This window comes from Oncorhynchus clarkii, chromosome 33 (assembly GCF_045791955.1).
Source record: "Oncorhynchus clarkii lewisi isolate Uvic-CL-2024 chromosome 33, UVic_Ocla_1.0, whole genome shotgun sequence".
In the NCBI taxonomy this organism is placed as follows: Eukaryota; Metazoa; Chordata; class Actinopteri; order Salmoniformes; family Salmonidae; genus Oncorhynchus; species Oncorhynchus clarkii.
The window spans coordinates 28,345,000-28,361,375 of record NC_092179.1 but is presented as its reverse complement, the minus strand read 5'-3'; the positions used below and the strand labels follow the sequence as shown (position 1 = coordinate 28,361,375).

General features: G+C 43.7%; 1 protein-coding gene across 6 annotated transcripts in view; it reads right to left on the bottom strand.

Moving 5' to 3' along the window:
• Positions 1-16,376, bottom strand: part of LOC139393207 (neuron navigator 3) — a 233,241-nt gene that overhangs the window by 43,144 nt on the left and 173,721 nt on the right. For all 6 annotated transcript variants that reach the window (XM_071141644.1, XM_071141645.1, XM_071141647.1 and 3 more), the window contains exons 13-14: positions 983-1,109; positions 20-305 (exon numbers count right to left, since the gene is read on the bottom strand). In XM_071141644.1, the coding sequence (XP_070997745.1) occupies positions 20-305; positions 983-1,109 (413 nt within the window). The remainder of the gene's footprint in view (positions 1-19; positions 306-982; positions 1,110-16,376) is intronic.

Here is a 16,376-nt window from a genome sequence, read left to right as displayed (position 1 = left end):
GAAGGAGGGCGGGTCCTACCAGGGGTTTTTAGGGTGGCGCTGGTTCCTTTGGTCCGGGGGGGCGTGATGCCCACCTGGGCAGTCATACCCCTCCTCCAGGAGCCAGTCTGGGACATGGGTAGGCCCGTCTTCTGCCCGGGATCCTCACCGCACTGCCCCGCTGGCGAGGAGGCAGAGGAGGAGGAAGGCTTCCACTTTGAGCCGGGCTCCATGCTGACATCCAGCTCCTCGTCCACCTTCTTCAGATCTTCAGCTCCGGCCCAGCTGCTGCTGACCTCCTGCTCCACATGCTGGTGTGTGTCCGCCTGGGACAGTCAGTAACCCACACACCTTTATTTTACTATCCTTGTGGTGACCAAAACATGTCAAAACCCTATTTTCCCTAACCCCTAATTATAAACCTAAACTTAACCCCTAATTATAAACAGGTTTTTTCCTTGTTTTACTATCCTTATGAAGACTTCTGGGCCCCACAAGGATAGTAAAACAAAACAAAACCACACACACACACACACAATACAGTATGAGTAAGCAACCTGACAGATGGTGAACCCCCCCCACTAACCACACCAACAGTCTCTTAAGAGATCAATCTGTTGAGGTTTCCACAAGGCACACATACTTGGCTATTTTTACCATGCTCCCTGAACACTGCACAAGGAATGGGTTCCGCTGTACATTTCTTTGGCTTTCTCTCTTGAAAGCCAATTAAAACAAAGTAAATAGCTTCCTTTCCAGACTACAGTGATATACCTCACTGTTACACATACACAGTATGACAGACAAGTCCCTGTTTTAATTGAAGCAGGTGCAAAGACAGTGATGCTTCAGTATCATTACTCACAGTTAGTTCAATGTCTGGAAGCATGGATATACTCTATTCTTGTTCATTTATAAGAGAATAAACAGGATATAGGCTCTATGGGTTGTTCAGGCTCGGACAAGCCGACTTCCTTCATTTACACTCCATGGTGTACTGTACCTGGGCTGCCTTGTTCTTGCGTGGTGACGATGTGATGGCAGGGTAGGTGGGCGTGTTCAGATCGTCTGTGCTGATGTTATCTACAGTGTCACTGAGACCGCTGCTGACCGAACTGCTGTCATCCCAACTACCAGAGAGAGAGAGAGAGAGAGAGAGAGAGAGAGAGAGAGAGAGAGAGAGAGAGAAGAGAGAGAGGTGTCAGAGATGAGTGATAAAGACAGAAGCCATCCATCTTCCCACCATATCAATCGTTCATTCCATTTTGTCATCCCTCCACAAATACCAACAATCCTCTCCTTCACCCTTCCAGTAACCCTTCAGGTAAACTCAGAAACGTGCATCTCTGCACCGTGTAAAAGAGAAACCCTTTCCAACCTGCAGGTAATGCACTCTGTGTAGGGTGAAGTTGCCCCTAGACACTGATCTTGAGTCAGTTTTGCATTTCCCTGACGAATGGTTAACTTAATGATTTGTGGAGGGGAAGGTGATCCTGGATCTGTACCTAGGGGAAACTTCACCCCGAGGTGCACTATGCGTTGTAGAAGAAAAAGAAACGCACACCTATTAAGATGAGGTGCTGGCTAGCGGAGTAGAAAACTTGAAAATAAAAGAGAGCCGCACACTCTAGGAGCTCAGATGCAAAAATGTAATACCAACGATTCGACAGCCAAGCTGTCTTCATCAGAGTATAATCACTAACACTGTGGGATGACTCGTTTATGTAGTGTCAAAAGACACAGGTGTCTGTAATCATGGCCAAGAGTGGCCTAATATCATTGGTTAATAATCAAATATTAAAATGTCATACAAAGAACAGCATACAAAACAACAAATGGATAGCATCCGATCATAGATTAATTTGACTACATAAGCTTACAAACAATTACAATGGCAAAGTCACAATAATCACTATGCGTTGTACCTGCATCTGGCTTCCTATCACGCTGCCTTAATGAAACCTACCCAGTCCCCAGGGAGCCAGGAGATATGCCGGAAACAAGCAAACTCTGTCGTGGTTGGGGATTCGCTCAATTTCCAATCACCTCCTCCCATCTATCACTGTTGTTGATCATTTATCCTCTCTAATTAGTACATTGAGTGGCGGTGGCCCTCTTTAAATCTTCATTAGGCTATTGACATCTGGGTATTGTGTATCCTGGGATAATTTCTCAACAAATAAAATGTATTTATGAAGCCCTTTTTACATCAGAAGATGTGCTGTACAGACACCCAGCCTAAAACCACAAACAGCAAGCAATGCAGATGTAGAAGCACGGTGGCTAGGAAAAACCCCCTAGAAAGGCAGGAACCTAGTGAAGGTTATAAGAGTACATGGCCATTAAGGCCACATCACTCTTCAAAATGTTCAAACATTCATAGATCACCAGCAGGGTCAAAACATGACTATATATGTGATGTATGGATTGGGACTGTCTATGTGATGTATGGATCAGGACTGTCTATGGGATGTATGGATCGGGACTGTATATGTGATGTATGGATCGGGACTGTATATGTGATGTATGGATCAGGACTGTATATGTGATGTATGGATCGGGACTGTATATGTGATGTATGGATCGGGACTGTATATGTGATGTATGGATCGGGACTGTATATGTGATGTATGGATCTGGACTGTATATGTGATGTATGGATCGGGACTGTATATGTGATGTATGGATCAGGACTGTATATGTGATGTATGGATCTGGACTGTATATGTGATGTATGGATCGGGACTGTATATGTGATGTATGGATCAGGACTGTATATGTGATGTATGGAACATGTTAGCATGACATCATTGGATGGTTTTGACTTTCTTATCAGGCCTGGGTTCAAATACTATTTAAAATATTTCCAATACTTTGAGTGTTTGTTTGAGCCTGGCTGGAGTGTGGGTGGGTGGGTTTTTCAGTTTTGAAACTATTGTATCGGTTCCATTGTGTCGGGCAAGCGGAATCATCAAGCCCAGATAAAGTATTTGAAATGATTTCAAATAGTATCTGAACACTGGTCTGGTTATTATGCAGGTGATGTACCCAGAACCCCTAAACAAAGGCCATATGGTTCAACTAGTGATCATTTCTGCACACGCGGTTTAATTACCACAGCTCCAGAGATTGGGGATCTCCAGAAATATGTTTCAGTCATGTCCAATTCCATTTTCTCTTATCACACCTAATAAATCCTTCTCAATAATAATGTATTAGTTCTCTCTCCGTCTCAGGCTCATGCACACACACACACACACACACACACACACACACACACACACACACACACACACACACACACACACACACACACACACACACACACACACACACACACACACACACACACACAGTGGATGGTTGCCATGACAATCTGTGTGTATGTATCTCTAGCATGAATTAACATTTGGAATCTGATCACCTCACTAAAGCTAGAAATTGAGCCTCAGAGGAAAATGCAGCCAATTTGATCCAGCATAGCTACAGTCATACATACAGGGAACTAAATAAATACGACAAATGAACCAACAACGTGTGGGAACCTCATCGACTGTCTAAGAGGGGAGAGAGGAGAGGATTTAACCTGCTCAAGGACATGAAACAATAAACCCTGAAGTATTGTAGTCTCAATTCAATCATATGTGACTGAGCAACTGTCCTCTACCACATACCAGAGATGACATACCAGAGATGACAGATCAGAGATGACTTCCAATCCCTTAGAAAAGTGAATCATTTGTCATTGCTTAGGATAGTTTGCTAATTCCATTTTAGTCGAGTGAACATTACTTCTCCTCTGACATCTATAACTCATCCAAGACAAAGCTGAAACCCAAAGACAGGCTCAAAAGGAGAAAATAATGAGTTGTATGAAAGGCCCACAATGGGTGTTGGGAGAGAAGTGTGGGTGTTCCTCTGAGAGATATAACAGTGTGGACATGCACGGGTGCGTTCTCCCTGCTCATTGATTTTTACAACCTCTTTCGTGCTTTTCAAAGGGATTGAAAGCTATTCATATCAGCATTGGATAACACCAGGAATTTAAATATCAAGTTCACAGTTGGTTATACAATAATAAAATCCTTCCCTTTTGCAATGCTAACAGGGTGAGCCTGTTAAGAAGACGGAGCTGGAAAGGGCATGTTTTCTAACTGTACTGTATGTAGAGTTGGAAACTATTTCAATTGGAGCAAAAGTTTGTCCTGTACAAATGGAATCCTTGACAGTTAAATGGGAATTCTCAGCTCCTCCATCTTTTTGGAATATAGGTCTCTGAACATCTCAATTCCATGAAATAAATGGAAACTATAAATTGCCTGTGGCCTGTCTGGCATGGATCCCATTTCACGATAGCCAATTTCTCATTGGCCATATGTCATTCATCATTTTGCCATTTAATTTGTCCCCAAACTCTATTATTAGGAGGCAGTCTCAATGATGACCGTGCCCAGGGTGAGTGATTGAATCATCATGTGTGAAGGTGCAGATCTTCACGAGAAACATTTATTCACTTCCTCCTTGTTTTAATTGATGGTGGTATTGATTGTTTGCTTCAACGGGCCTAGATGCTATTTTCATTACATATTTTCTACAATATTAAAAGCATACTATCATCAACAATTGATTAATTGTGTCTATGTTGAGAATGTTGTAGGTGGTAATTGGCCACACCGCTCGTTAAGTCCTGATTCAGGACAGGTGGTTAGTGTTGTAGGTGGTAATTGGCCACACCGCTCGTTAAGTCCTGATTCAGGACAGGTGCTTAGTGTTGTAGGTGGTAATTGGCCACACCGCTCGTTAAGTCCTGATTCAGGACAGGCGCTTAGTGTTGTAGGTGGTAATTGGCCACACCGCTCGTTAAGTCCTGATTCAGGACAGGTGCTTAGTGTTGTAGGTGGTAATTGGCCACACCCCTCGTTAAGTCCTGATTCAGGACAGGCGCTTAGTGTAGTAGGTGGTAATTGGCCACACCCCTCGTTAAGCCCTGATTCAGGACAGGCGCTTAGTGTAGTAGGTGGTAATTGGCCACACCGCTCGTTAAGTCCTGATTCAGGACAGGTGCTTAGTGTTGTAGGTGGTAATTGGCCACACCGCTCGTTAAGTCCTGATTCAGGACAGGTGCTTAGTGTTGTAGGTGGTAATTGGCCACACCGCTCGTTAAGCCCTGATTCAGGACAGGTGCTTAGTGGCATTGATTAGATGGCATCAGTTGAGCCTTTGAGCCTTTCCATTGAGTATATTTATATGCACACTAATAATTCAATAACAAACTGATTATGGTAATAGGTCGAGTATGCCATAAACATCTTACTCTGATTATCTCAACCAGCTTAAGGTCATATTCCAAGTAAGCAGCACACTCCGATTAAAACACCTAGATTTTTTAAAAACTCTTTTGAATGATTAGCTATTCACAATCTGGGTATTCACAATAATCATAGTATTGTGTGCATGTAAACGTACCCATTGTCTGGGAGAGAAATGTATGGGGCTTCTGTGTAGCTACGCTATCAAGCTAGTTTGTATCCCATTGCTTTTACACATTAAAAGCCTGGATGTATTTACATGGAATCAATCAGAGTGGTTACTTTGTGAACAAGCCATTTCAAAGATCACCAGCTACTCCAACATCAAATGTTTAATTGTCGTTTCACCGCAAGAGCTGCACTGACCTGATCTCAAACAGAGTCAGTTGGTGCTTAAAGTGAAAGGCACTATGCATCTTTTCTCCAATAGGATTCTACAAAGACACGGAAATCGATAGCCTCGAAAAAAGCTGGCTTGTTTGCTGTAATCACTTCCTCTTATCTTAAGTGGCCGATGGCGACGCCGCGACTTTGCCTGGAAGTTGTTACGACGAGCTTCAGCATCCAAAGCACTTGTGGTGGCTGACAGTGACTTTCCCCTCCCAGAATGGAACATGGAGAGATAAACTTCTGACTCGACGATGATGGTACTCAGGATCAAGATTGCACCCAGGGCTAACGCTTGAGTTTCCATAGTGACAGCAGCTTTTGTCAGGTCACATCGTCTTTCTACTTAGATGTGCCCCTCTGAAAATAAAGGAACCTGTTCTGTTCTCCCAGGGCCGGCCCCAGGCTGCTAAGGGGCGCCCAACCCGTTTATAAACTCAGTCGGGGTCTCAACTTACTGTTGAGAGTTAGAATAGAAGAATACACCAGGTGCAAGTCAGAAAGTTGGTTGTGCATCAGCCATTTTGTTGTTGTTATCTCAGTCACTCAATAAGCCATGTCAGCTAACAATTTTTAGACTGGTAAATTAGTCTAGCCAGTTATCTAAACTAATAATCATGGCCGAATACTGACTGGTCACGCAGGGCACGTGCCCAAAAGCCCTGACCTCCAGGGGGCCAGCATTGATTTTGTTAGCCACTCTCACTCAGATATCATTAACATGGCATAAGTCATGGCAAAATGTGTAGAACTGCAGAAAATTTGCTTTAAAACGGAATAAATCTCACTTAAGGCCCCTAAAAGACTAGAGCCGGTCCTGTGTTCTTCACAACTACAACACCAACAGGGGGGAATGTGATGTCCCTTTCCTAAACGTCTCCAGAGACCAGGTATCCTTGGATAACAGACAAGAAGAGGGCAGACAGAGACACGTCTAAGACTGCGTCCAAAAAACTGTTATCATAGTAGTGCAGTACAAGAGAATAGGATGCTATTTGGAATGGATCTATCACCGTCTCAGAGGAACTGGTAGCATACCAATATCCCCGTTTTGGGAAGTGATGAGAGACCGGCCCTTAGATGACTCGTGTCTCCTTTCTGATGATCAATACCTTTGGATTACTGCGTACTGTGTAGGCAACCGGGCCAGAATAGTAAGACAAAATAGAGCTCCTAAACTTTCAAACATTTCATGAGATACAGTACATACTATGTTACTAATAATATAATAAATACATGAGATAAATACTAAACATTTCATGAGATAAAAACTATACTACTGAACAGCGTCAATAGTCCTTCATGCCCAATGTTACACATCAAACTCCTGATCAATCTATAAGGTGAGTCTTCTGTGAGAGAAGACCAGACATAAAGGAAAGAGACTCTTATCTGATATACTTTCAATTCCCACACCAAATCCATCACTTTTGATAACATCGACGGTAGCACTGTCTATTTGGGATGATTGAGTAGAGAGGGGAGGCTAATTTCCTGTGAAGAAGGGATGGTTTTTATATACCGTATCCCAAATTGAGTCTAAATCACAAAATTACAGGGATGGTTTTCAAGGAAATGGTATGAAAATCTTGTGAGAGTGTCAGCCTTGACTAACAGCTAACAAGTGATGACTATCTATCCATATGATACTGTTTGGATATCCAAATAGCTACTTCCTGATTCATAGCCTGTGTTATTATTGGCTGCCACACTAATGAGCAGAACTAAAACAGATGGCTGTTTAAAATCTCCACTGCCTTCAAATTCTTTTCTAGAAGTGAGTAAATTGTCTCTCTCTCACTCTCGGCTGTGACACATTGGGTACAATTCCCTCTTCCCTCCTGCGGTGGTCTTCTTAACACAATGCTGACAATCCAAAGTAATATTAATTAGTCTACAAAGTGCTGGGAAATAAGATTATAATTCTCTGCTATTTTCCACCCCAATTTGTCCCAGTTAGAACGTGTTGACTGTCACAGACTTGGGGCGATCTGGATTGTTCTTGAAAAAATAAGCCTATAATCGTAACGCTAACTAACCCTTTTGATTTCTCTGCCATCCTCTTTTGTGGTGGTAAGTCAATTGCTTTAATTAAGTGACTGACTCTAATGTGCAATTCAGAATGGTTGTATTTGGCTAGAAGAAGGAGTAGTTAGGAAGACAAATAATACTTCACAAAAAGTGACCTACAAATCAAGCATGATGTTAGAAGGGACATTTACTGATAACACATCTCAGAATAAAAGCTTGTTACTCAAACCGCGTTTGATTACATCGTCAATACAGTGTTAAGAAGCACTGGAGGACAGGGGCGAATTAATGACTTGATTATATTGATTAATAAATAAACACACCCTTCGACAACATGCACTATAGATGTACAATAGCGATAACTTGATTTATTTATTTTTTAGTTCACCTTGATTTAACCAGGTAGGCCAGTGGAAAACAAGTTCTCATTGACAACTGCCACCTGGCCAAGATAAAGCAAAGCAGTGCGACACAAACAACAACACAGAGTTACACATGGGATAAACAAACGTACAGTCAATAACACAATAGAAAAATCTATATACAGTGTGTGCAAATGTAGTAATAACTAATATACAGTACAGGTAAAGTAACCCTACAGTACTACCTAAAGGTATTTAACTCCTCTCTCCCCTCAGCCTAGCTTAGTGCAGCCAAGGCCAGTTTACAGGAGGACCCCTGAGGGCTGTCCTGAGAGCATGCCTGTATTGGCTGAATATTTAATAGAGGTGCATCCCTAGGCACCAGCCCCTGATGGAATCATCGGTGATGTCTCTGACAGGCAGCGAGTCCCTTAGAGCTGCGGATGGGCAACACACGCTAGGGGCCTCTCCATATCTCTAGGGGCCCGGCCCCAGACAGAGCTCACAGCTATGACCAATAACCATATCACAGCCCTGAAGCTAAGTCAACACTAACAGTATAGGTGTTTGAGTCACAAGCTATTTAATAAACAACAACGTGTAAGTCCCGCTGTGTGTCTCGATATGTTGCTAGATGTAGAGCATGTTGATTCCCTCTTCTGTATATCATATGTACAGTACCAGTCAAACATTTGGACGCACCTACTCATTAAGTTTTTTATTTATGTAGTAACCAAAAAAGTGTTAAACAAATCTAAATATATTTTATATTTGAGATTCTTCAAAGCCACCCTTGCCTTGATGACAACTGGCATTCTCTCAAACAGGTTCATGAGGCAGTCACCTGGAATGCATTTCAATTAACAGGTGAGCCTTCTTAAAAGTTAACAATGCTTTAAAGCCAATCAGTTGTATTATGACAAGGTAAGGGTGGTATACAGAAGATAGCCCTATTTGGTAAAAGTCCATACTATGGACTATTTGCTCCAAGTCCATATTATGGCAAGAAAAGCTCAAATAAGCGAAGAGAAATGACAGTCCATCATTACTTTAAGACATGAAGGTCAGTCAATACGGAAAATGTCAAGAACTTTGAAAGTTTCTTCAAGTGCAGTCTCAAAAACCATCAAGCGCTATGATGAAACTGGCTCTCATGAGGACCGCCACAGGAAAGGAAGACCCAGAGTTGCCTCTGCTGCAGAGGATAAGTTCATTAGAGTTAACTGCACCTCAGATTTCAGCCCAAATAAATGCTTCACAGAGTTCAAGTAACAGACAGATCAACATCAACTGTTCAGATGAGACTGTGTGAATCAGTCCTTCATGGTCGAATTGCTGCAAAGAAACCTGTACTAAAGGACAGCAATAATAAGAAGAGACTTGCTTGGGCCAAGAAACACAAGCAATGGACAATATACCGGTGGAAATGTTGATTTGTTTCACACTTTTTTGGTTACTACATGATTCCATATGTGTTATTTCATAGTTCTGATGTCTTCACTATTATTCTACAACGTAGAAAATAGAACAAATAAAGAAAGTGTCCAAACTACTGACTGGTACTGTATACAATATATCACATCCAGAAAATAAACTTTAGGAAAGTCACAATACACACTGAAGACTCTGTTCAACTTCCTGTAAACCCAGAAGCCTTTTCTCTTGACGTGCAAGATTTCCCTCAGGTTTAATAACAACGGCAGTGTCTAGTATTGATGTTTCCTACTATGCATTGTGGCACGTACTTTCCAAACATAGAGTGCGATGAAATGGCTCCTCTCATCCATGCAAACAGCGTCTCATGCAATATTCAATACTGTAAGTGTTGCTCGGCGAAGGGAGAAAAAACCCAGACGATTTCAATGCTATTTGCAGCTTGTAGAACGGACGACTGTAAAGACTCTGTAATACAGAGGAATGGAAGAAGTGGTGTCTTATCAGAAGAGTACCTTGTGGTGTTGTGTGTGTGTGACCGGCATCGACAGTAGCATGTGACCCTTTCTCTGAGGACTTCTTGTGTAACAGCGACCCAAACTCCCACATATCACCCAGACTCTCACACATCACCCAGACTCCCACACATCACCCAAACTCCCACACATCACCCAAACTCCCACACATCACCCAAACTCTCACACATCACCCAAACTCCCACACATCACCCAGACTCTCACACATCACCCAAACTCCCACACATCACCCAGACTCTCACACATCACCCAAACATCACCCAGACTCTCACACATCACCCAAACTCCCACACATCACCCAGACTCTCACACATCACCCAAACTCCCACACATCACCCAGACTCTCACACATCACCCAAACTCCCACACATCACCCAGACTCTCACACATCACCCAAACTCCCACACATCACCCAGACTCTCACACATCACCCAAACTCCCTTTACATCACCCAGACTCTCACACATCACCCAAACTCCCTTTACATCACCCAGACTCTCACACATCACCCAAACTCCCACACATCACCCAGACTCTCACACATCACCCAAACATCACCCAGACTCTCACACATCACCCAAACTCCCACACATCACCCAGACTCTCACACATCACCCAAACTCCCACACATCACCCAGACTCTCACACATCACCCAAACTCCCACACATCACCCAGACTCTCACACATCACCCAAACTCCCACACATAACCCAGACTCTCACACATCACCCAAACTCCCACACATCACCCAGACTCTCACAATAAGGAGCTACAGTGATGTGTTCCCTCCGCATTTCTCAACACAATGACAAGCACATTCATCCATACAGTTCTTTCATTTGGCGCCTTTTGTAAAGAACTGTTTGTGTTCTAAATGCAGCCACAGAGACTCTGTTGTGAGGTGGAGTACGCCCTGAGGTGTTTTCATAAACGGTTTGTCTTTAATACTAAATTGAAAGTGACCGTATGTATTCAATCAAGGACCTCATCACCGTTCCTTCAGAAGAATCATGAAAATGTTAAGACGATAAATCCAAAGAGATAAACAGTCATTTTCGAGTTGACACCCATTCACTTAATACCATGAAATACCATGACACTCATTCGCTTAATACCATGAAATACACTCAGGATCAATCTGTGACACCCATTCACTTAATACCATGAAATACACTCAGGATCAATCTGTGACACCCATTCACTTAATACCATGAAATACACTCAGGATCAATCTGTGACACCCATTCACTTAATACCATGAAATACACTCAGGATCAATCTGTGACACCCATTCACTTAATACCATGAAATACATTCAGGATCAATCTGTGACACCCATTCACTTAATACCATGAAATACATTCAGGATCAATCTGTGTGACACCCATTCACTTAATACCATGAAATACACTCAGGATCAATCTGTGACACCCATTCACTTAATACCATGAAATACACTCAGGATCAATCTGTGACACCCATTCACTTAATACCATGAAATACACTCAGGATCAATCTGTGACACCCATTCACTTAATACCATGAAATACACTCAGGATCAATCTGTGACACCCATTCACTTAATACCATGAAATACATTCAGGATCAATCTGTGACACCCATTCACTTAATACCATGAAATACACTCAGGATCAATCTGTGACACCCATTCACTTAATACCATGAAATACACTCAGGATCAATCTGTGACACCCATTCACTTAATACCATGAAATACACTCAGGATCAATCTGTGACACCCATTCACTTAATACCATGAAATACACTCAGGATCAATCTGTGACACCCATTCACTTAATACCATGAAATACACTCAGGATCAATCTGTGACACCCATTCACTTAATACCATGAAATACACTCAGGATCAATCTGTGACACCCATTCACTTAATACCATGAAATACATTCAGGATCAATCTGTGACACCCATTCCACCTCAAAACAAAGAGAATAAAAGTCCTAACACGGTTTAGAGCAGTGTAGGGTGAAGTGAATTGTGAGACACACGTCAACGCCATAATGGGGACGCTTTCAAATAAACTGCTTTCAAAGTGCTCTAGCCCGTGTTAGTCCGTCCTGTAATCCTAGCCTAATGCTATTGAGCCCCGAGGCTCTCGCAATTACACGTCAGAAAACATGCCGTGCTAAATGACCTTAATCAATGTTTTCCCTCTCTCTTAACCAGCAGGCTCATCCAGCTTAGCCAAAGCCAAACTGTAAACTGTCCCATCAGTATAAGTCATTCCCTACTGATCTGAGAGAGCACACCAAACGAACAGCAATCAATAGCGTGTGTGTGTGTGTGTGTGTGTATGTGTGTGTGTATGTGTGTGTGTGTGTGTGTGTGTGTGTGTGTGTGTGTGTGTGTGTGTGTGCGTGTGTGTAAGGGGGGGTAAAATGTGAAGGGGGGGGGGTAAAGCGTTGGAGCCAGCTGACTCCCACTCACCTCTCTGGGAAGGATGGATGGATTATGGCTGTCTGTTGTTACAGGGACCGACTGGCTGGCTGAGGCTCTCCTTCCCTGCCTGGCTCCTTCCCTGGTTGGCTGACTGACTATAGCGCCCTAACTAGAGTCAGGAGCCCAGCCCACCTGCCCTGGCTGGCTGTACAGCTAGCTGTGACACGACTGCACTCGGATAGTTACAGAGAGTGGAGGGACACCTACCCCATCGCTCCGCACAACCCCTCCTCCCCCATATTCCCCTCCCTCCCGTTAGGATCCGCCCCCCACCCACTTAATCGCCAAGAGACGCCACGCAGACCAATAAGAGCCAGCGCTGGACCACGAGGGGTTAATTGCAGCAGGATGGAGAGAAAGGGGGATGAATCTAGTAGCCTCAGGATGAGAGACAACAACAGAACCCCTTCCTGGAAGAAGAGTGAGCAAACTGTGTGCTGTTTGTCTGAAAAGCCTTGAAAGGAAATGAGCTCATATATAATAGGTGAGGCAGGCAGGCAGGCTGTCTATATAGATTCATCTCTAGACATTATTCACAAGGCTTGTTTCCTAACCACAGAATGAGTCTGATGGGGATTCATACTAAATGGAAGTCATTATGAGCATTGGCTTTAGAGGGCAATGTGATTGACATTGTTTCAATATGTCATTTTTTAGATTTGGCCTTGAAAAGCAAGTATTTGATAAACATAATGGCTGTCACTGCCAGTAGAATCCAATTGAACAGTGTTCAACTCAATTAAATAGATATTTTGCAGATGCTGGGAATGAGACATGCCTTGGGGAAATAGACAGCGGCACGTCAATGCTCCTCTGCTTGGCTTGGTGTGCACAAGACAGGGCTTGTTTTGCACAAGACAGGGCTTGGTTTGTACAAGACAGGGCTTGGTTTGCACAAGACAGGGCTTGGTTTGTACAAGACAGGGCTTGGTTTGTACAAGACAGGGCTTGGTTTGTACAAGACAGGGCTTGGTTTGTACAAGACAGGGCTTGGTTTGTACAAGACAGGGCTTGGTTTGCACAAGACAGGGCTTGGTTTGTACAAGACAGGGCTTGGTTTGTACAAGACAGGGCTTGGTTTGTACAAGACAGGGCTTGGTGTGCACAAGACAGGGCTTGTTTTGCACAAGACAGGGCTTGGTTTGTACAAGACAGGGCTTGGTTTGCACAAGACAGGGCTTGGTTTGTACAAGACAGGGCTTGGTTTGTACAAGACAGGGCTTGGTTTGTACAAGACAGGGCTTGGTTTGCACAAGACAGGGCTTGGTTTGTACAAGACAGGGCTTGGTTTGCACAAGACAGGGCTTGGTTTGTACAAGACAGGGCTTGGTTTGTACAAGACAGGGCTTGGTTTGCACAAGACAGGGCTTGGTTTGTACAAGACAGGGCTTGGTTTGCACAAGACAGGGCTTGGTTTGTACAAGACAGGGCTTGGTTTGCACAAGACAGGGCTTGGTTTGCACAAGACAGGGCTTGGTTTGCACAAGACAGGGCTTGGTTTGCACAAGACAGGGCTTGGTCGCTGCTGCAGTGCAGATGGCTTTTACCAGCCAGCAGTGCCAGTCAGGGGCCAACCAAAACAACACCACATGAGCTCAGTCCAACAACACAAGCTGCAGACTACAGTACAACACAGCCAGTCCAGATGACAGCAGCATGCCGTGCACAGTTCTCACCCTTTCTCTGGTGTGGATTAGACAGAAAGACTATTCTGTGTTCTGCTGCCTCAAGGCTGAAGATTACAACATGGCGGAGTCACAGTATGAATAAAATGGCTCTGCATCTCCAGAGAAACAAGACACCAGCTACTATATCACTTTGTCTCACTTCCCAAGAGCCAGAAAGACACGACTTTATGCTTCCCACAATGCTTGGCAGCCAGCCTGGCTCAAATGGGGTGGCTGGCACCGTCTGGCATCCTCAAGGGTCACCCAGCTGTCTGTCCCTGCCTTCTGTGGCACGCTTGCTGGCGCCACCACTACCGCTACCACTGTAAGCCCCCCCCCCCCTCCCAGCCCCCAGCTCCCAGCCCCCAGCTCCCAGCCCCCAGCTCCCCACGCTGGGTCTGATCCCCTGTACTGGCACAGCACAACCTGGATCCTCTCCTCTCTAGGATAATGGTATTCCACCTCTCTGTGTGGGGCACCAGATTAAAGAGGTGTGTCTCTATTGTGTTTTACGCTTGTGACAAATCCAATTCTGGATTGGATCAGTCATAATTAGGTGTAAACTAGAGATCAATATTTCTATATGGACAAGTCTACCATGTATGCATTTTCTTTAACTGTGCTACAGTATTCATGGTGAATGAGCTAGAGGTTAGGCATTACAATATGACAGCACACAATCTATCCATGATCATCCTCAAACTTCATCTCTCGTCTTCTGCAAATTCTGGATCTTGTTTACGGAATTCATGATTGGCGTCTTTGATCGAAACAACCGAGGCCCATGTAGACTCATAAAACTTTTATCGCTGTAATTATGCAATAACATGCATCATTTAATATGATTACATTTGTATAATCCACAACAGAGCCAGGCAGCGCGGCAGTCAATTGAATTATTAATAATGTGACTTTCATTCATTCTTATAAAAAGATTAAATTCAATCATCCCAGGTAATATTCCTTTCAGACCCATGATTTCACATCACACAGAACTTCCCAGAAAAAGGCTGGCAACAACAAGCCTCTATTACCATTCAACCACCACAACAGCCCTCTGTGGTTGACTCTGGCCTACTTCTCTGAATCACCCGGCAATATAGTATCAACAAAAAGGAATCTCTAGCTTCAGAAACTCGGGCCGCCCTCCACTGCTTAACACACAAAACACATCATCAGCTGATTATAAATGGGAATGAGTCTTACTGTCGTTGGGCTAATGATCATTCTGTTTGTTTATTCCTGTGGTGGAGAAACACAGCCCTGTATGGTATCCATATTAGGACAGTCCCACATCCATGGAGGTTGTGTCTGAGTCACATCCATGGATGTGTGACTCTTTCCTAATATGGACACCTTCACCCTGCAAGAAAATCAATCCTCGTTGCCAGACAAACTCACTGGGACGATTCTTTGTCACCGCCCTGTGTTTGGCGGCGGCCATATTAGCCATCATTCATGATTCGTCATCGATCTGAGCTGAGGCATTTAGTCACAGAGTAGCTGCCTTCCTGTCAATACCCTGCCTTTCTAAATAATGAGGCATGACAGCACTAGTCTGTGTTGATGTACTTTGTTTCAGTGGAGCTCGTTTGTCCTCAAACTTCGACCGTCTCTTGAGGTGTTGTGTCAGCCTTGACAAGTATTTGGCTCGGTGTAGGGTGAAGTTGCCATAAGACGCTGATCTCGGGTCAGTTTGGAATTTCCCCCTACTTTTGATTAAGATTAAGATTGGGGAGGGGAATCTGATCCTAGTCACCCAGGAGCATTTGGCTCCAGCATTTATCCATTTGGAAATAACCAATGCCATTGTATGCAGTGTCTCTCAGCTGTAACTCCCAGGATGTAAACTTTTTTTCCATGTTCTCGCTTGTACCGCATTCTCAAGGGCATCTCCCAGGCACCTGCACTGCAATCATTATAACTCTGGCAAGCTGCGACTCTCTCTTTCTTCCTTTCAGATTTTAGGCTCTGCATCGAGAAACAACAAACACCAGTTATTAATTACAACTTTCCAGTCTCCATAACATTAGAAAACCGAGAAAGAGCAGCTGCTTCTGGTAATGGGGAAAATGCTACGCTACGTTATCTTACTGTACTGAACACAATTCACATGCATTGCTATTTCTGTTCCTTGTTGAGCACCTTTCCTCAGACGTAGATTGGATATACTAGATCTGGCATCCATAAT